Here is a 21,381-nt window from a genome sequence, read left to right as displayed (position 1 = left end):
GACAGAGTCCCAGTTGATGCCATCCCTGCTGTTTTTTAAAGTTCAGAAGTTGAAACTGAGATTTACATACAAAGTTAAAAATTAAAATTAAAATTAATTAAACTATGTCTATTCAGATTGTTGTTTCCCATTGTTAAAATGTTCACTGCTTTAATGCAGGGGTATTCAAATTTAAACTAAGTATGTAGCAGTGGTTGAACTACACAATATGGTTTTCGGTTGCTTATATTTAAAAAACAAATAGAATTTGTTTGCATTGAAATGTGTTGATTAAATAGATATTCACTGATTTTCTTTTGTTAAATCAGTTGTGCATATTATTACATCCATTCAAGAATGTATGTATGCATGTAACAGCCTCTGAGTCTTAGGTTCATGCGTTTTTCTACACTCAGGATCTTTGAATATTTCATCATTTAATAATTATCCAAAGATGTAAATGAGTGACTTGCAGCCCCACTGAAGAGTAGCTTAATGTCCGAAGTAAAGAGTGAAATGCAAATGTACAAATTGGGAGACGGTAATGAAGATATGAGGAGATGAAAGTGAAGCTCCGGCAGCTCAGAGGCCTCTCCGGCTGATGTCCAGCTCCCTGTCTGGGCTTGAGCTTAGCTGAGGAGGTGTGAGCTCTAATTGGCTGGGGGTGTAATGAGCGGTGGAGGCGGGAGTTGAGCGGGACACCAGTTGCCTTTATGGGGTCTGTGAAAGACTTCTTGTGATGAATGTAGTGAATTAACATGGAGGAGAATGAGTTGAGGGTTCCTTTGACTCCTTTATCCGCTTCAGAAACAACCATCTGATCTGTCCATCATCCATCCATCCATCGATCCAGCCATTCGTGTGTGTATGTCAGCCCAGTGCAGCACACACACACACGAATGGTTCCTGAGGATCTATCAGGTTATCAATGAATGAAATGGGTTTTGAAAAATAAGAGCACAAGCTGGAAAATATTCTTCACTTCCCTTCAAACAAAAGTGGAGGAAGAATCGATGAATAATATTAAAGATAATATAATGCTGTTACGCTAAAGATATGAATGCCAGTCAGAGACGTGTGCGTGTATGCGTGTTTGGTGGTTGCGTCTACATCTTGATTCCCTCCTGTTGGCTGAGCTGGGACAGGGTTTTCTTGATCCGGAGCGCGGTGAGTCGGGCGGCACCGTTGGCATACCAACACTCCCTCATTATCTTTGCCATCACCCGCAGGGCCTGGAGGATAGAGAGGACAAACGTTAATGTGACATAATTACAGCATCATTCTGGAGCAGTCTGATGCCTTGGGAAAGGCACTAATCTCCTGTAGTATAAATAGAGACAGATGTGATGATGCTGAAAGGTCTTTAGAGTGAGATGATGAAGAGAAACACCGAACGTGTCGGACAGTTCTTTAAGAAACATAAAAATGCTGCCAACTGTGCCACAGCTGTCATAATGTAAGTTAGTGTGAAAATGAGCCGTCGCCATGACAACATCCACGTAAACTCCAACCACTGACGGAGACTGAGATGCTGTTGAAAGCTCTTGAAAGTAAATGGCTGGGAGTAAATGGACTGGTGTGAAGAAAATTATATTTCCAGTTTGAGACTAAACTTTCACACTCTGCATTTTAACTGTTCTCACATCTGCAGCTATACGAAATGATCCTGTTTGAGCAGATGATTATTCAAAATGAGTTTCTGTTGTTCAGAAAAAAGTTCAAGCCACATTACCTCAAGTCACTTCTTTTATCATTCTTACACTTTCAGGATTCACCATTTGATGTAGTTTGTCCCTGCTCATAAATTTAACATAAACCTTTTTCTTGCTTAATCTTTTTTGGTTTGATCTGGCTTATTCTGGGAAATAAACAGTTTTTCACTAGTCTCACTTAAGTCACGACTTGTGTCAAGACACTGTAAATAGACTGGGCCGATAGAGGGCCAGAGCCTCCTGAAGTTTACACTAATGTCCTCACATCTCGGTTGGTTGGGGCTGGAAACAGCATCTGGTACGTATGAGTCAATGTTTGTTTGTGTCTCACTCTCTGTTAGTCTCTCACTGTGTCCGTCTGCTGAGACGCTTGTGCATCATCTGTGAAACTTTCATCAAGGCGCCGGACACATTCCAGTCCTGCACGCAACAGGTGGACCAATGCCAAGTACACACACACACACACACACACACACACACACACACACACACACACACACACACACACACACACACACACACACACACACACACACACACACACACACACACACACACACACACACAAAGCTGAAGCTCATTTCTTCAGATTCAAATGCTTTTCAATACAACTACATTTATTTTAATCTGCAGTTCTGATTAGCAGTTTTATTGAGATAAGGCAAACCGAGTGAAACCCCCCCCACTGTTCAACTGAACGTCTTCAGCAGCAACACAGAGGTAAAACTGTACAAGACTTGACTCTGACCGAGCACTTCATACACTTGGGGATCTTGATAGGGTTGGGTGATATGCAAAAATGTCCAATCGGCAACTGTCAACACAACAACCGCTGATTGACGATATATTAGTGCGAAGCTGTATCCACTTGTGGTCGGATCTCATTTCACTGCTGTGTGCAAATAAACAATATTTATGTTCATGAAGACAAAATGATGTTGTTTTTACTCAGTCCGATGTGTCTGATGACACTGCGTTTATGTGTGTGTCGGTGAGAGAGAGAGAAAAGAGAGAAAAGAGAGTCAGGATGGACTGGATGAATGTAGTATTTAAGTTAATATGATATATAAAAAGCGCCAGTTCGTAGGTTCCGTTGTACAGTTGAATTAATTTCAGAGGCGGACCATTATACAGCCAAATGCTGTCAGACATTATATTTGTTCAATCGTCTCTTGTAGATCACAGTTAGTCATTGGCTGCACACAATAAGAAGAGACAATAGCAGAGGGTGAAATATACATTTATCCAGGGAAAGTAACCAGCCTTCTATCATGTTCTTCAATTGTGCTCATTTTTGTTGTGCACACGCTTTCTGTAAAAAAAAATGTATCACTGGATTCTTTAGAAACTAGAATGTCACTCAGTAGAACTCATAGCTCCAAGGCCCAACTGTTTTATATTAATCTATCAATACATGTCTGTCTCAGCGTCTAGCGTCTCCTCATGTAGTCTCAGAGCGACTGGATGTTGAGATCAGGGCTCTGTGGGAGTCACACCATCTGTTGCACTTGTTTTAGTCGCTGAAGCTAATTGCTTACATCTCTGGCTGTGTCTGGGCTCGTTGTCATGACTGAATTTGGGACCGATCAGATGGTCTCTGATGGTATTCTGTGGTGGATAAGAAACTAAACATCTTAAGTGCACACTACAGTATACGCTATTTATTGGCAGTAAATGTGCCTCTCATGATTATAATAAAATAAGAAAGTCTAATGAGCCAATAAACACAAACCCTGCTGTGCAGTGTTACCTGAAAGTAATCTGCACATATTATGTGGCGTTGGTGTAATCTGACCTTTGCAAAAATCTTTCTTGTTAAAAGGCATCAGAATGAGGTGCATGCCCACCTAGAAGCCCATTACTCAACATGACAGGCACTGGTGATTGGTGGCTTATCATTATTCAATTTTCCTTCCTTTTTTTTTTAGCAACAAAAAATAAAATAAACTACAACTGATAAATTCTGAGGTTCTCCTACTTATTCAGTAGGAGGTAGAGTCCAAGCCAAGAAATGTTAATCACAAATCTTTGCTACTAATGTGTTAAAATCAGTCTCTGCGTCTGAATGTGCAGTTTGACTTACTGAACCTGTTTGTCAGTCTGGATGTGTGGGAATAATTATTATAGTCTGTGGATCATTGTGAGTCATTGTAAAATGAGTGGTTGCGTGTGTGTGTTGATCTCAGACATTTCCGTGTTTGTGTCTAGACAAAACACTGAACATGAAGTCTAAACTGAGTCCAAATAAAAGCTGTGTTACAATTAAAGGCATATTTAATGGTGGTAAAATACAAAACCAGAATTGCAAATGGTCCCATTTGACTTGTCTGTAAAAACGGGAGCTTATGTATATAATTGAAGGAAGCCAAGTTGGTTGGTATGAAGTACCCTGGCACTAAGATGAGCAAGATGCATACAGGAATCATTTTTAAGAAATAAATTAAAATGTTGAAAAATAGTGCATACTCACAAAGTTTAGGAATGTGAAATATATAAATACATATTTAACAATATATACATCGCAAAGAAAAACTTCAAGGAGCTCATTCAGAAGACTGTCTATGTGCGGGTGTCTGCAATGCATTGGGTTACAGTGGTGTATGTGCATCCAAAATATATATTAACATGAACAGTGTCACAGACGATACTTTTAAACTGGATGTATGCCGAGGAGACAAATTAAATGAATGTGATATTTATATTATCTGCAGAGAAGCAAAGGAAAGGCTGTTTACATGGAACCACACAAAAGCTGAATGTGTTTTCAGGTTGATGGTAAATAGTCTTGACCTGTGTAACTTCAACACTGGCTTGTTCTTGGACCCTGTCTGTTAGCTTCAAGTGGTGGCCTGTCTGAGGCCAGAGCCTTCCTTTTCATTGAGAATAATAGAGCGTAGGGCGATACACTGTGTCACTGTGTATGCCTTCAAACCCTGAATAATGTCTCCCACACTGAATGAATATACATTGGACTGTAACTGTTTTCATTCTGATGATCTCAACTCAGCACATTTTAATACAAAAAAAAAAGGACCTGCAGAACCACTGCAAAACTTACAATCATGTCTGAGCCTCCAAACAGTAATGTCGCTTACATGTACCACCATCACCTCAAATTAAATCATAATGACCCTCAACAAATTCAATAAATCAATAATGAAAATGTGTGTGCCCATAGTACAGTTTATTAATCTGAAACCCAAGTCTGAAGAAGATACAACACACACCCTCTCAAACGTGCGCACACACACGCTGAGTGGTTTCTTCCTCTCTGGGGACTGTGGGAATGAGATGAGTGCTTGTGCTCCTGTGTGTGTGTGTATCATAAATATGAGTGATGGTATGGAGAAGGATTCTTGGGCTTATTGCCAAATACGACTTTTCGAACATGTTGAACACAACATCTTACATGACACCTTGGCAACATTTCTATATCTCAGTTTTCAACGATAGACATGGAACTGCATGTTTTAACTCTTACATAAAAAACCAGCAGAGAGGTTCCCTCTTACATTTAGTTTGGTGCAGGGTTTTAAAAGTCTGATGTTGTCGATCTCCAAACAGACAGATTCAAAACAACTGCACCCTCTAATCATCCTTTCTTTCATATGGGGAAGAATCCTGCTGCACACTTTGCAGCTGAAGTTCACATACTATGATTCTTTGGGGAATGTAAAACAATAAAAAAAGGATCAGTGATTTGAACTGTGGGCAACTTGAGCTTAACTTTTTATAAAAAAGTGGTACCAACAGAAGTATGGTGAATAAGTTACTCAGCGTTCCTGTTTGTTGTGTATGGATGTAAGGACAACGACCACTGGACTACTGAAAAAGACCTGGTATTAACCTCTGTCCAGAGAGAACCAATCACAAGGGGACAGCCTTAGGTTCGTCTGTTCACACCTGGTATTAAAATCCATACTGAATGTGTCTCCTGTGACCACATGGGATTGGATCTCAGTTTCCAGCTCCATATGCCAATAAAAAAATCCCATCTCTGTTCACAAAGAGCAATTTATGGTATTTTTACCCGAGTTTACAAATGTGTCCGATGACAATGTTTGTCTATGTGTGCGTACGAGCGAGAGAGCGAGAGCGAGAGCGAGAGAGAGCGAGAAAGAGAGAGAAAGAGAGGGAGCATAGTCAGAAGGGACAGAATAAATTAATGTATGAACTATGAATAAAGATTTCTCCAATTTAAGAAATGTATCAATCATTATGAGGTGATCAGATTGACATTGTAGCATTAGCCACAAAGAAATTAATGTATAAACACAGAGAAGCGTAAAAATGTGTTTAAACTGTAGCAGGTCAGAGACGTCAGCTGAGTCGGCAGAAAGGTTGGGCAATATGCTAGAATTTCACAGTCAGTCACAGCGAGCCCAACAACCACGAAAGATTTGCGGTGCTCGCCAGTATCGGCGGATGCAATCATGGAACTGCTGTGACCAGCACTCTGTGTGCAAAGAAGCCTATTTGTGTCCATGAAGGCCAAATTCGGACGGACCGAATAAATCAATGAGTGAGTGAATATACAAATAAATACTGTATAATAAATAAGTGCCAGTTTGAAGGCTCATATTGTTTTTTTAGATACTATTGAAATTGCACTGCCCTGGAGAAACGATATTTCAATCTACACTGCATAGTTGCACTGTTTGGTTAGAAATGGCACCTGTACTTTGATGACAGCTTGTGATTGGACAACTCAGGGAAGATGTTAACATCAGGTCTGAACGAGGCCATGATGAGTTCTGAGGCTTCCTATTTCATTAATTTCTTAATGGATGTTAATTGGAGATGGACATTGGATATAATGGTATCTTCATCAAATGTATCATGCTTGTGTGTTCAGATTTGGTTTGAGTTAGGACTCAAAGGCTGCTGAAGGGTTTAAAGAACCCTTCCTGCCTCCAACAACTTCTGCTACAACCTGTTTGTGTTGATGAGAGGAATCAATTCAATGGACAAATCTACAAAAACCTGCTTCGTATTGTCTTCACAACACCAGCATGAATCTGTCCCTTTCACCTCACCTCTACCTCCAAGACCCCCTTCATCTCTCCGAGGCCACTCCTCACAGTTTGAAAGCTTCTGATTCAACATTCAACTGCTGTAGTTAAAGATGAATAAAATACCTGGGAGCAGACGCATGAGGAATACTTTCACTCAGGACCAGCCTGTGATGTATAAAATATATATATGCCAGTGTTTCCCCTACCATTATATTAGGGGGAGCTATATTTTTTTTTAATATAGCGCCAGATCTCAACATAAGTCATTTAAGGTTACCTTTCCTATAAAACAGGTCTATAGCTTGCTCTTTTATTAAACAAACTAAATGGCCTTATGTTATTTATCTTATTTACACGACGGCATGTCATTTCTGTCTCTACATGGTCGCGCGTTTAGATTTCTCCTCTGCTCTCTGTATCGCGTACGGCGGAGTTCCATCCCCATGCACACACACACTGCCACGTGCGCGCACACACAAGTTTTTGTGTCCGTGTCCGTGTCCGCCGCCCCCCCAAAGCTGTAAACCTAGGGGAAACACTGTATGCAGATGCAAAACTGGAAAGCCTCATACATTCCATTATGGAAATAAAAAATGAAGATAAAATGGAACTCTTCCCAAAAACCCTGCGAGTCAGTTAGAGTCAGATCCGGAGACACAAGTCGTACCTCACAGCTCTGCCAGCGGTTAGGAATGTTGGGCCGAAGCTTCTGCTCACAAACCACCTTCCTCATCTCCTCCACTGATGGATCGGACTGAACCAGGTCGTAGTAGGGCAGTTGGTAGTCCTCATGGATGCCTGCAAGAAAAAGCAAAATCTGTGGTTAATATTCTGGTTTTACATTCTGGTGGTTCCATGATACATTTTTCAGACGGGCTGTTCCTGCATCCATCCCTCCATCTAGGCTGATAATGGTGCATCAATATTTCCATAATTAACTCTGTTCCTCTCTTGCTCCATTAATCTGTCAACCACCCATTCATTCACTCAATGATTCACCCTCCCCTCTCTCCTCCCCCTCTCATTTGATCCTCACCTCCCATAGAGCAGCGGCTGGCGATCTCCCAGAAGACCAGTCCCATGGCGTAGATGTCGGCCCGCTTGAAAGACTCAAAGTGTTTCATGTTTATAGAGTCGTCCAGGACCTCTGGAGCCATATACCTGAGCAGAGAGATAATGGACTGTTACCCGTCTATTCAGACATTTAAGCACCCGTTGCTAAAAGGATGAACTGAGACACAGTTGGAGATTATTGGAGAAACAGTACTGAGCTTGAGAGTACAAAGACCAGCACAAGCATGCTATGACACGCAGGTACTTTCCCGGTCTTGAACTGTACTTTGACAGTTTCATGTCCAGAGCAGCATGCAGATGTAAAGTACAAAGCAACATGTTGGTGTACAGTAATAAAACTGATCTTGTTCTTTAGTGGGAGCCAGAGCGCTGTTACCCAAAGTGAATATGATACAAGGGTTAAACAAAACACATGTCATAAGATGCAGACGAAAAACAGTGTGAAAATTTTGTATTGCAACTATAGTGACTCAAATTATCACGGCTATCGCGGCCGGAAGAACAAGCTACAGCTACATGTCATACATTTTTCTTGAAATGTTTACATTTATCATGGCATCATGTTTGATGCTAAATGAGTAGTGGTGTATAAATCTGAAAAACATATGACCTAACATAAAAACAGATGTACTTAACAAATACTGATTTGTGTCAAACTAACAATGTGTTGTGTAACCTCTGACAGATTCTGTGGACGTAATCTCTCCCTCCCTACATCGCTCAGCCTTGTCCAGACAGGAATAAATCACAGTAATGACTGCAGCAGTTTGATGTTGAAAGGCTATCGTTTTTATTTCTTGGTTTATCTAATCATTTATTGTTGACATCAAACTAAGGGATGTTTAGTTACATTATACTAATCCATCTCTCTCATGCTGGGGTGTTAGATTAATCCCAATTGCTTGTGTTGTGTTGAATACAGATATAATGACAAAACAATTGCAGATCTAGATATTCGTGAAACAGACAGTTTAATTTGTTTAAAAGCAAAATCCGCTAAGAGCAGAGGCTGATCAAAATTTACTTCAATTAACATTGGATGCAACAACAGCCAAAAAACTCTTATTTATATTACGGTATTTATATACCGAAGAATTCAAAGTATAAAATATTTCTGTGTTGATGAACCCATTTATGCTTTATTTTAGGAAAAGTGATAATGGAAAAATTAGTATTTTCAGAAGAATAGTCTCTTCTATGTTCTCTCATTTACTGTTGTGCTACTTTTCTGTTGCTTCAGCTCAACCAGGAAACGTGTCTGGGTACACAAACAGAGCAAAGTCCTTCAGAAAAACACAGAGAGACAGACTTTGGAAGATATTCACTTGATTTGTCTCACACAGACCACTGATGCAACATAATAGCTTTATATAAACTTTGCGAGAAGACTTAAAGCAGATGATGGGTATAAGAATGAAGGAAGAGGAGGAATGATAACTGCAGACAAAAGCTACTTTAGTGTTTAAATGAGCCCCTGACTTATGAACCAATCTCTTAATTCTGTCAAAAACATGAAAGCTAATATTTAAAGCAATTGCGCAGGACTTGTGGAATAACGCTGATTGGTGCAAATTTAAAAAACACGATTAACCAGTAGACATGTTTAAATTGGGGAGATTAAAATACTATATATCAATCTATAAATTAGTGGGTCATTTTTAGACTTATCTGTCAGAATGAAAGTCTTCTCTTCAGTTCATTAAATCAATGCAGCCATGTGAAGGCAGCAGAGCAGATGTGAGAGAAGATACAGCTTCCAATTTGAAAAGTGCCACTTCGCGACTAAGAGCCATTATATCCACTGTGCTGCCATTATTTAATTAGCGCAGTGGAGGGATGAGGAAAAACCTTGAATAACTGACCATATCAGGGCGTCAGTCTCTGTACATACTGAAATCTGATTAATCAGTGAGAGCTAAACCTGCGAGTGTGGTTGTGCACAGTGCTGATGATCTCTAAGGAGATGGATTCAGCGGTGTAATCAAATAACTCTTACTCTGGGCATAAGAGACCAAGTCAAAATCGAATTCTTTAACTGATTGGTGTACAAATGATGAATGGATGGCCTCCCTCAGCAACTGCTGCTTCAGATAAATGAGGAAAACATCAAACTGTTAACATTAGACCTTAATCAATAGTTCTGAAGAAAGTAAGAGGAACTTAGAGAAGGCTTAATTAACTGGTAAACAACTAGGCAGAAAGTTAATGCAATTTTAAAAGCAAGCTGTTGTCATCTATAGGTTCATCAAAACAGTGTGTTGAGCTGAGCAAGAGTGAGTTTTATCGCTTATGAATTCATTTATAATTATAAAAATGTAACCTGCTGCAATTTTAGATAAAACATGAAGTGAAATATAGTTCATTTTAAGATGCATGCTATGCTGATGACATTGTAATAAGGTAAAATAAAAAAAGAAAGTAACATTTACATATATATGCATAGAAATTACATTCTATGTAGCTACAGAAGAAAACTCAGCCCTCAGGAAATGGAGGCTCAAACTGTATGTAACTTTAAAAACAACAAACAGCACAACGTGTCATCGAGTTATTCTTCAGTCAGATAACTGTAGGACCCAAACCGCCAAAAGCTGGACAGAAAAAAAATGTGATGCTGAGAACAGATGCCTGCACAAAAACTATTTTAATAAAAGCACTATGCATTCACTTCTCACACAAAACTATTGGTTTTCAAAGAAGCAAAACTTTTGGGTTGGACTGATACTTTGCTCAAAGCTTGGCATCGCGAAAACAAGTTTTAAAAAAGAAAAAGGCACTGTTGGGATCTGATCATCAGTATGTAACATGGATTTCATCCAAAGCCAGGGCTTCTGTCTCCAATGACCCACGGCTTCCTGAATCATTTAGTGGCAATGAAATACACCCGCAGCATCAAACCAGCCCACAGAGGAGGAGGAAGGGGCAAGACGTACACAAGACCACAAAACGAGGGGGGGGGGGGTTGAAAATCATTCCAAAGCAAAAGCTATGCTGCTATCACTGTGGGAGGGAGCAGAGTGTAGGAAACAGTGCTCTGCTGTCTTTCCAACCCTGCAGCTACACGGGTCTGCATTATACAACGGGAGATGTATGGATGCAGAGAAACAAAGGGAAAGTGAAAGTTCTCTCTGCCTGGAGAACTGGAGAAGCTGAGTGGAAATGGAAAAAGCAAGGGGACGTTTTTGAGTGGGTGTTGTAATTGTAACATTTAATAAGCTTTGAATAAAGAGACTTTTCAAAGTCAGTCATTTGACTTGTATTTAAAAAAATCAGTCGGATTTATGTAGGGCTGCGCCAGACAATTAGTGTAAAATGACAGTTTGGCCTAAAAAACAGAACACTTAAACTACATTAATGCAACTTTGTTGGAGCTGCATACAAAAATAAATTGATTGGATTAAAAGGGAACAGGGTTGGTTGTTCATAACAGGTGATGAGTAGTAACATTGAATGCAACTGTCAATGTGTTACATTTTATACATGACATTGATGTTAAGATTTATTTTGGTTATTGGAAAAATAAGTCATCCTGCTGCTCCAAATACTCAATTCGAGAGCCAAATGTAAAAAATGCCAAACTGCTGAAAATAATGATTAGGGGCACAATTTCTTGCTATTTGAGTAATGCTTTAATAAAATTAAGTGGTCAGCTCTTTTATAAAATTACAAGGCTCCTTTTTGAGGTGAAAATATACATTTGTGATCTATTTCACAAAAAACATCCTTAGGGATTTCCTGGTTATCAGTTCCCCTTAAGTTAAATCACAAAAATCTGCAAATCCCTGAAACATCCACCAGAGATAAATTAAAGAAGGAAGCAGATGAATAGATACCAGGCTGCCGCTGACTCACCATAAATGCGATGAGTGTTTAATACCTGGATCACTGGCAACAACGTTTTTAAACTCCTCCAATCTGTCATAACTCTGCACCTTAGCATATTTGCACTATTGCATATTTGCACTATTGTTTTTCTTTTTTCTTTAGGTGTATATATATATTTTAGATATGTATATTTCATTGCAAGCGACTGCTTAATGTTATCGTTGTGCATATGACAATAAACTCTTGAATCTCTTGAACATTTAAATTGTGGAACAGTCAATTATCGCAGAAAGGATTAGAGGAGTAATGTTTATTTTCCAGATCCATGACGTGATTCTGGGTCTAACATGGATGTAAATCTGCACTAATTCCTGTGGCCGGCTTAGGTGATGGAGAACTGCTGGCGTAAGACACCATCCTGCTTTTAGCAAAGAATAATTAAAGAAATATAACAGGTTTGATTGGTGGGGTGAGTAAAAAAAGAAGAAAAATATGGGCATTTAAATAAAAATATAATCACTCTACTAACTAATTAATCTCTTACCTGACCAGTTGTTTTAGCTCTAGTCTCTCACCACTATATGATAAAACGTGTATGCCCGCACATTCCTTGTTGCTTCTGCATCACAGACTGATCCTTTCACATATTCCTGATAAATCTCTGTGTTGGTCCTGATGGCTTCTATACTTTTTTCATAGCCTCCTTGAGCTTCACATTAAGAAGGAAAGACTCAAGGCTACGTTGTGGTTGCCCTGGTGACTTAGCAGGGGATTCATTTCAAGGTCTGTGATGTCCAGGGGTTCCAAGTGGCCCAGACTGTCAGGCTGAACAAATCTCTGGTGGCCTGAGCACCAACACAGCCTGTTTCAACCCTCTGGAATGGCATGCGAGCCAAAAATGACAAAATGAGTCATATGAACCACAGATGAAATCCTGAGAACCTTGAGAGTTGAAATAGAGTTGCCTCTTGAAGATTATATATTTGGTGGCAGTAATGGGGATGACTTCTTTACTTACTCTTGCCATTCACTGCATTGACTTGTTTTGAAGCTCAGACCTGCTGTGAAACGCCGCAACCCTAATACCTGCCCACACGGCGAAGTAGAGGTGAGTTTGTCCCAAAAGGATTCTCATGTCACCATGAAAGATAGAGCTCAGAATTATGACCAATAACCTCCTGGTACAGTGAGCGCAGAACAAGATGGGGAGAAGTCTTTTCAATCATAAGTCCATGGCTCTAACATACGTGATAACCTGTTTACATCAGGAAAAGGGTCAGGTTACCTTTTGGTTCCCACTCGGTGGTTTGGAGCGATGTCGATGGTGTCAGTGGCTGAGTCATGGCGGACAGCGAGACCCAGGTCAGCGATGCAGCAGGTACCATTCTTCTTCACTAGAATGTTCTTTGACTTCAGGTCTCTGTGGGCTATCGCTGGTTTGCCTGAACAGAGACGCGGATTCACAAGTTCAAGAACAATCCTGTGCTGACACCTAATATGTATAAATGGGGATTCTATTTATCTGCTATTCAAAAAAAAAACAATGTGAAAAGAGACAAGGGTGAGGATTTTACTTGATATTTTAATATCGTGATTAAATTCTGTAATATAGCTTGTGAATCCAGTTGATTATTTATCTTTTTAAACTGCATTTTCAATTAGATTTTTAGATTTAAATGTATTTAATTTTGAATGAATTCGTGTATTTTGAATTATCAATTCGTCTTTTTATAATTTCTCTTTTTATCGCCCATAAAAACAATACATAAGGAATTTATTCAAATTGTAGTCTACTAATTGTTATTATTAAAAGGTGAATAAATGGATTCTGTGACCAATTGATCAATGCATATTGCTATTGCATATTGAATGGTTTTTACTTATTCCCTTGACACTCGTGTTCTTCCATAGGATGTGTCCTCAAATGTCTCCTCAAATGTCTCCCAAATACTTTTGTTCAGTAAGAGCAGTTATCAAGGAAGAGAGAAGCTCTTTCCACAGGGCCTTTTCAGACATAGTTACACTTGGGAGAAGTAAAGATTACATATGCATCGAAGGGGAAAGAAGGCTTGTGCACTATTTCAATATCTGACAGGAATGTGTTTGGAATTTCAATTCGTCGCCTATGGTTATTGGTAGCAATCGCACTTGGTTTTTCTATAACAGACAACTCTTACTGTCTGGACTATTGCAATGCACTTTATACAAGCCTCAGTCAAACCTTATTAACTCGTTTGGAGCTTGTTTAAAATGCTGCTGGTCGTAATTTAACTAAAACAACCGTAGGTCTCACATATAACGCCAATGCTTCACTGGTTCCCAGTTAAATTCAGGATTGATTCTTTTAATAACGTTCAAAGCTCAACGCGAGCTGGCCCCTAATTACATTTCGAAGCTCTTGACTCTCTACAATCCCAGTCGCAACTGGACAGACGTGAGATCGGCACGTCTGTCCCTGTTAGCTGTCCCTAGGTCAAGGCTGGCTACTCAGGGTGACCAGGCTTTCTCCATCAGGGCTCCCAGGCTCTAGAACTCCCTGCCTGGCAGATTAGGCTCACTCACTACCTGTGTCAGTATTCACTGCTCAAAACATGCGTTTAGAGAAAGGCATTTTTAACGTGATTTGTAACGGTGGTGCTACTGAGTTGTTTTAATAATTTGTATCCCTTTTATCTTACTATTATTGCAACTACATTTTATGTAGTTTCTTAAATGGGACAGCTTTTTACTCTGCTGTACTCTCTGATCAATGTTGTATTTTGTTGATGTGTTCAGCTACACACGACATCTATTGCACTTCTGTCCGTCCTGGGAGAGGGATCCCTCACATGTGCCTCCCTCTGAGGTTTTTATTTTTTTCCCCTGTTAAAAGTTGTTTTTTTGGTAGTTACTTATTCTTGTTTAGGGCAGAGGATGTCACACCTTCTTAAGCCATATGAGACAAATTGTGATTTGTGAATATGGGCTATACAAATAAAATGTTATTGATTGATTGATCTAATGACCAGGCTACATGGCTTTCATAGGACTGCCATAGCAAGCCAGTAGCCAGTGAGATCTACATTTAGCCTCCACTTACCCCAGGTATTGGGATTAAAAGGTTCAAACAACCTGATGACGCCAAGGTACAACTGAAGATTTGTATAAGCTTTGAATTGCTATGGGTGAATGGGGCCTTTACTGCTTGTGGCCAAAAGACAGACATGAACACTTCTAGGACGTCAAAGGATAAGCACTCAGACATTTTTTACTGTGACAGTGAACACTGCCTGTGTGCATCAGCTCATACTCAAGCCTACACTGGAGGAACCCTTTATTTTCCTCCAGATGCTCTCCTTTCTGTACATTCATACAAAACTGAAAAACAAAATGTCACTCAAGCTGATGGATTTCCAACTACAGAGGACCTGTTTTCCTCTCGTATTTGCAGAAAACTGGAAAATACACATGAACTGCAAATTGTCTTTAGAAAATAAGTGAGTCACATCAGGCAGTTTATTTTGTCTAATTAAATTCTGGCATTTTTTTCCTTTATCCTACTGAACATAGATAAGGCCTTTTCTCACCTCACCTCGTCTTGATATCATCACCTACGTAGGCTATGTCTACCTATACTTGACATTGATTGGTTTAAGACGGGCGTGTGTCGGGTGTCAGTGTATCGTCGATTTGGTTATTGTACTCCAATTTCTTTTAAGAAAGTGCATAGAACAATAGTAGCATAGACTATTTTATTCTCCAGTTTTGATTTATGGAGGTCTGTTTGTTAAACAATGAGATTCAGATATTAATTTAGCAAAGGCTGTTATTTTGTACTTTGCAGCACAATCTATAAAAAAAAGAATCCATGATTCCAATCCTATCCATGAAACTAGTAGTTGTCAAAATGCAAACCTAGTTTTGCACATGTATATTCGTATCCCCAGGATGAAACACATGTGAGCCTTGGACAAATGAGTGTGTGTGTCTCACCTTGTGTTCCCACGATCTCCATGTGGAGGTGAGCGAGGCCGCTGGCTGTGGACAGAGAGAGTTTGATCATGCCCTCCACAGTGACGGTGTAGCGGTTCAGGTAGTCAAACAGGGAGCCGTGTTCATGGTAGTCCGACACCAGCCACAGCTGAGTCCAAGTCCCGTTATCTGCACATTACCAGGAAGACAAGCAGGGAGGTAAAGGAAATTAATGTGGTTATGTCCATGTGCTTTTCCAGAAAGAACTTATCTCTGCTACAGTCTGACTGATCTAATCTTATTGTACAGTCACTACATGTCCTTCTGTGTGAGTGAATACTTAAGGTTTTGGAACCGTCTCTGTGCCAATATAAAAGTTCAGCAAAATTTAAAGACGTCTTTTAACTGCTTGCCACAGGTTTTAAAGACAGGTGGGAGATACAAGAACCATGCTGATGGGATTTTCTATGGTTTACCACTAACAAATAAATGGATTCAGGGCATAAAGAAATCATTAAGATCAACCAACATGTATATTGATATTTTAATGAACATTGTTGCGAGATATATTTTGAGATTGTCCCTTGTCCTTTTCCATTATTGTTTGTGAAATATAAGTAACAAATATGAATTAAAATCCTGAGCTGGCTTACTTTAACTAACACACACCTCGTCTGTGCGAGTGTGTTTGAACATTTTGTTAAACTGTGTGAACTGTTACTCCCCAATGCTGTCTACTGACCTGTAAGCTCTCAGTGAACAGTTGCCTGCACCTCCTTCACCTTTAGCAGAGCTGCTTTTCTTCTCTGACAGCTCAAGTTCAAATGAGCCCACACTGTCATTTGAGAATGATGAAGGCCGAATTTGCATGGTTTAGAACTGACATGTATTTTATTTAGCCTCACAACTGAGTGACCTGCTTTCTCCATCCTTACAGTCAGTAATTTGTGTTAAATCATTTTCCTTTTGGCTGGCTCAAGTCTGATTTATATTCCAATCTTCCTTATTGCATGCTAACCACAACTCTTCCCCTACGGCCTCTCAGGGTTCTCCCTCACCTTTGTTGTCAGCAGCAATGAAGCCCAGAATGTTCTCATGTCTTAGCATCACGGTCTGGTAGATCTCAGCCTCACGGAACCAGGAGCGCTCCTCCCGGGAGGAGAAAATCTTCACGGCCACCTCCTCGCCACGCCACTTACCCCTCCACACCTCTCCAAAACGCCCTTTACCAATGCTCTCCTGGAGGATAATGGTCCTGGCAATGGTCCTCTGCACCAGCAGCGGCAGACCTGGAAAGGAAAAATTACAAAATGAAAACAGCCACAGTGGAAAACACGTGGAAAGATATAAAAGCATTTAGAAGGACGACGTCCATGGAGAGTTTCCTAGGCTTGAGCTAGAGGACAACACGTTCTCTCTGGCCTGATAAAGATACTACTGGGTAGGACAGAAGACTGAGCAACAGAGCGGTGTCTGTCCCTGGTCACTCCCTCAGTTAGTATGGTTACAGGGATGCTCTGAGACCTTCGCATGATTCCCAATAAGAGGTTTTTAGGTTGACACAGTTTCAAAATAACTTCAAACCTATTTTGAAATTTTTTGTACTGACAACATCCTTTTATTACTTTACGGCCGACATACACAATGATACCATATATTTGAAATAAGCCAATATTGGCCGATGTATTAGTCTGGCTGATTTGTCAGTCTCTAGCAGATACTGTAAGTGATCAATACTGTATTCTACTTTGTTACTCATTCTACTAATAATAATAATAATCACACACTCTTGATTACTTTACAAATTACAACTCAAAAGTTGAGGTTGGCGTCATAAAGTGAATGTACATTGTGTTGTGTCATGTCATATACTCGCCATAACATCACAGAGACTGACATTAGTTTGCTGGAGACTTACTTTCAGCTTAAATATAACTACTACCTACCGAAGCCTAAAACTCATCCTGAACTTAAAACATGCCTTCACCTAAAAATCTAATGATTTATGTCATGGGAACCTGCTTTTTGTCCATGTATCTTAAGGAAGTCCCCTTAATTTGACTGTGCGAACAGTTAGGTCCCCGAGCATGAGTAATACCTGGAACACACACAAACACACCCACATCCACACAAATTGTCCAATAAGGTGTAAACTGGTAGGAAGACTGAATCCAAGCCGTTCCTTGGCAGTGTGTTGGAGGTGCCAGTCCCCACAAAGAGGTGCTAGTTTTCAGCTCACAAAAACAAGAGCTTTTGCCAGTGAGTGCAGCCACAATCTGTGTGTGTGTGTGTGTGTGTGTGTGTGTGTGTGTGTGTGTGTGTGTGTGTGTGTGTGTGTGTGTGTGTGTGTGTGTGTGTGTGTGTGTGTGTGTGTGAAGACACACATTCACAGAAACAGAATCACACAAGCTTTAGTATTTTACTTGTAAAGGGCACTTCTACAAACCCAGAGTTACAACTATTGTAAAAATACTAGAGGGGCACTCAGTAGAGTGCATACCTCTGCCACGGCAGAACAATCCTACAAATGATCATCTAATTCTTCTAGTTCAAGTGTAAAAGATATGGAAAGTGGTCTGATAACCGAGATGATTTGCCATAAAACATGGTAAAACAAAGAGAGGAAGAAACCCTTATTCTGCATCTGCACCAAAATTTGATTTGTCCTTTCCAGGTCCAGGACCCATCTCTTCAACAAGTTTAGTGAAAATCGGTTTGGTTGTTTTTACATTATGTTATAATGCACTTATCTGTTCAGGCCTCCCTGGATCTACACAGATATTAGACATACAAACACACATACCTAAGACTGGTAGAATTGTGAACACAAATAGTCCAGCAAATAACTGACTGTAAAACAAACCAGTATACTTTGTTTTTTTGGATTGCTTATACAAATGAGAATTATAACAAGCTAACTATTCAGCTTTAGAGGAGATTTACCAGTGGACTCTGTTAATTCTGGATGCTAGTTGTTTCCACAGAGTCTTATTTATCAAAGAGAGGAAGAATTTTTCTCACTAAACTCTGTGAGAAAGCAATTTAGCATAGTTCCCAAAACATTTGCAGTCTCACTCTCAGATATGCACCCCAGCAACAAACTGTGACTCAAAAGTACTATCTGCTACTAACAGGTGCATCCCACAATCTGCTGCCGTCTTTTAGATTAGAAAAGACGTGGTTTCGATACAAAAAAGTGAGATTTGAAGCCAAAATATGAGCTCATGGCTGCACTTTGACATGACTACAGATTTATGTTTATTCTTTGTTTAAACAAAGATATTCGCCGCTCTTAAAATTCTTGGCCCATTTTCGGCCTCTGAATCTACTGACTTTGTTTTTCTTCCGTTTAACAGTTTCAGGTCAACGGAACTGCTCTCTGAGAACAGTTCAGAATAAGTCACAGCTGAAACACATTCTGACACACACGAGTATGGACATGAACCTTAAAGCTTCCTAACATGTGCTGAGATACATCATCAGCCCTTGCTATACTGTTAGATTCACTGTAACACACAAACACCCTAAAGTATCCATCGGTGCCCACCTGATCCAGATCCAGAGGTGGTCATGTCGTAGATGAGGTCCTTCAGTGTTGTTCCAACAGTGATGAAGGGATGGTCCATGGAGGGATCTTCTTCATTAGGGACCCGGTGGTGGTGGTGATGGTGGGCCCCTGCGCCCCCGGCTCCCAGACCCCTGTGGCTGTGGCAAACATAAAATGCCACAACAAGCAGCAGGCAGAGAACACACACTGGGCCTGCGATCACCGCTGCAAGGGCCACAGGGCCCAGGGGAGGAGGCGGTTCTGTAGGGACTGCAGGACAGAGAGGAGACAGACACAAAGATCAGATTAGAAAATGCAGTTCAACAGCTCAAATGTTTCTATGTGACCTGTGAATGCGTATTTGAGAAACTGAGTTTAACATGCCAGATAAACCATTATCAACATGTGAGATACCAAATGAGGCCACACACTGTTGGAAAGGTTAGAATGAGCATATGGAGGGCTGGCAAGTGGCAGATCTTAAGTGCTAGCCATGAGCCAGGAAGCTAACAGGCTAAGTGGCGCGGGGGCACATTCCATCTGCTGGGATAATGGGAGGTTTGGCCCAAATGTAACACACACACACACACACACACACACAATTGATTTTCTATAGTTGTGAAGAGATTGATCTGCATAATGCATCAAATCAGCTGCGTATCCTAACGTCACCCATCATAACTAAATGTCACAACGATGGTTTCAAACTAGATATTTGTCCACGTGTGTGAGATGAGATCACCATTTTAATACGATCAATTGTGTAGCCCTTGTCCACACAACCATAGAAAGACACATGGTAGGTGGGCTCCTCCCTCTTACCTGCACGCTTACTTCTCCATGTACAGGCTGAACGTTACAGGGAGAGAATGGAGAAATGCTGACTATGCTCCTGAGTTTCATACTGATATTATTTAGTGACCTTTCTCAAAGAGCTTCCTGCCCAGGGACAACAGATAGATCTCGTAGATTTATTTGGCGCAAATAATTTTTTCTCTTTGAGATTATGGTACTGGTGTTTTTTAATGTATATATGTACATGAATATAGTTACTTCAATTTATGCTGTGATGCTTGACTTCTTTCTCATTTTGCTGGGGTAGACCTGGTCAGCAAGCCACATGACCGTGTGTCACTACCCCAGTGTCAGTGCTGATAATGTGACCGCTTCATGTGACGCACTAAACTATCTCCAAGATTAGGTGTCATTGTCCCAATACAACTTCTAATTATAATAATGTAAATGCATGGTGACTAATTTTTGTACTAATCCATAGATATCATAATATTACAATAATTTAAAAAGCCACAAAAGGCATTTGAATACTGATTTGGACATTGATTTCCATGGCAACAGCAGATGCTTTGAGGTATTTTAGTCAGCCATAGTGAAATGCAAATAAAGTTGTTTGCCTCTTTAAAACCACTAAACTGATTCTTTTTTTTCAGTTTTCCTTTTTAGATCTTTATGGTAGAATGACTCATGTTTCTGGAGGTACAGATTCTATGTGGTATGGTCTTGCTGCTCTGCTACTGGTGTGATTAACACAATGTGGTTTTGGAATAGTTTGGCAAATAATCTCATAACACTGAAATAGCTTATCTGTAGTAAAAAAAAAATATATATATGTATATTTTGTCCCTCTTTATTTCAGAAAATGATAAAAGGTGAGAACAACAAAAAAGCTGCTGAGGAGATCGCATTTTGCAAGCTGTGGTTGTGAAAGAGTTTACGGCAAAGTGCTTGGTGTATGCAGCCAATTCACACCCAGTATAAAAAGGCACACAAACTGCCCTTTGAATATAGATCTTTGTAACTGTGTGTACTGCTGAACCTTGCTTGCTGAAGTTGGTCACAACTTAATCTTATGTTAAATTGACAGAAGAAAAAAATGTCCATTTCTCTTATTAAAAAAAGCTAATGCGTGTGGTCTTAAGACGCATTAGAAGGTGTTGACTGGCAGTGGTAGTGTGGGCAGCAACGGCTTAGGAGATAGAGCTGCTCTTCTGGTGGTTCAAACCCAAGAGCCTCTGTATCACGTGTCAAACAGTTCTTGGGCAAGAAACAAAACAGATTGCCCCTGACGGTTGTGCTGACAGTGTGTGAATGAGGCTTGATAAGTGTTGCACATAGATTTACTGCATGAATGTGTGTGAATGGCAAAACTGTACTGTGAAGTAAACATCACTTATAGAAAATAGCTAGATAAATACAGACTTTCCCCATATAGTTTTGCAGCATTTAGCATTTAATGTATTGCATAACAATTAAATGTATT

The 21,381-nt window shown here is 40.0% G+C and overlaps 1 protein-coding gene across 1 annotated transcript in view; it reads right to left on the bottom strand.

Moving 5' to 3' along the window:
• Positions 1 to 21,381, bottom strand: part of tgfbr1b (transforming growth factor, beta receptor 1 b) — a 58,323-nt gene that overhangs the window by 6,644 nt on the left and 30,298 nt on the right. Inside the window, exons 3-9 of the mRNA XM_034572584.1 lie at positions 19,104 to 19,373; positions 16,615 to 16,845; positions 15,578 to 15,745; positions 12,891 to 13,047; positions 7,743 to 7,867; positions 7,374 to 7,504; positions 178 to 1,211 (exon numbers count right to left, since the gene is read on the bottom strand). Coding sequence (XP_034428475.1) covers positions 1,086 to 1,211; positions 7,374 to 7,504; positions 7,743 to 7,867; positions 12,891 to 13,047; positions 15,578 to 15,745; positions 16,615 to 16,845; positions 19,104 to 19,373 — 1,208 coding nt within the window. The 3' untranslated portion in view covers positions 178 to 1,085. The remainder of the gene's footprint in view (positions 1 to 177; positions 1,212 to 7,373; positions 7,505 to 7,742; positions 7,868 to 12,890; positions 13,048 to 15,577; positions 15,746 to 16,614; positions 16,846 to 19,103; positions 19,374 to 21,381) is intronic.

The sequence above is a fragment of the Hippoglossus hippoglossus genome, chromosome 20, assembly GCF_009819705.1.
Source record: "Hippoglossus hippoglossus isolate fHipHip1 chromosome 20, fHipHip1.pri, whole genome shotgun sequence".
Taxonomy (NCBI): Eukaryota; Metazoa; Chordata; class Actinopteri; order Pleuronectiformes; family Pleuronectidae; genus Hippoglossus; species Hippoglossus hippoglossus.
This window is presented reverse-complemented; position numbering and strand designations above follow the sequence as displayed.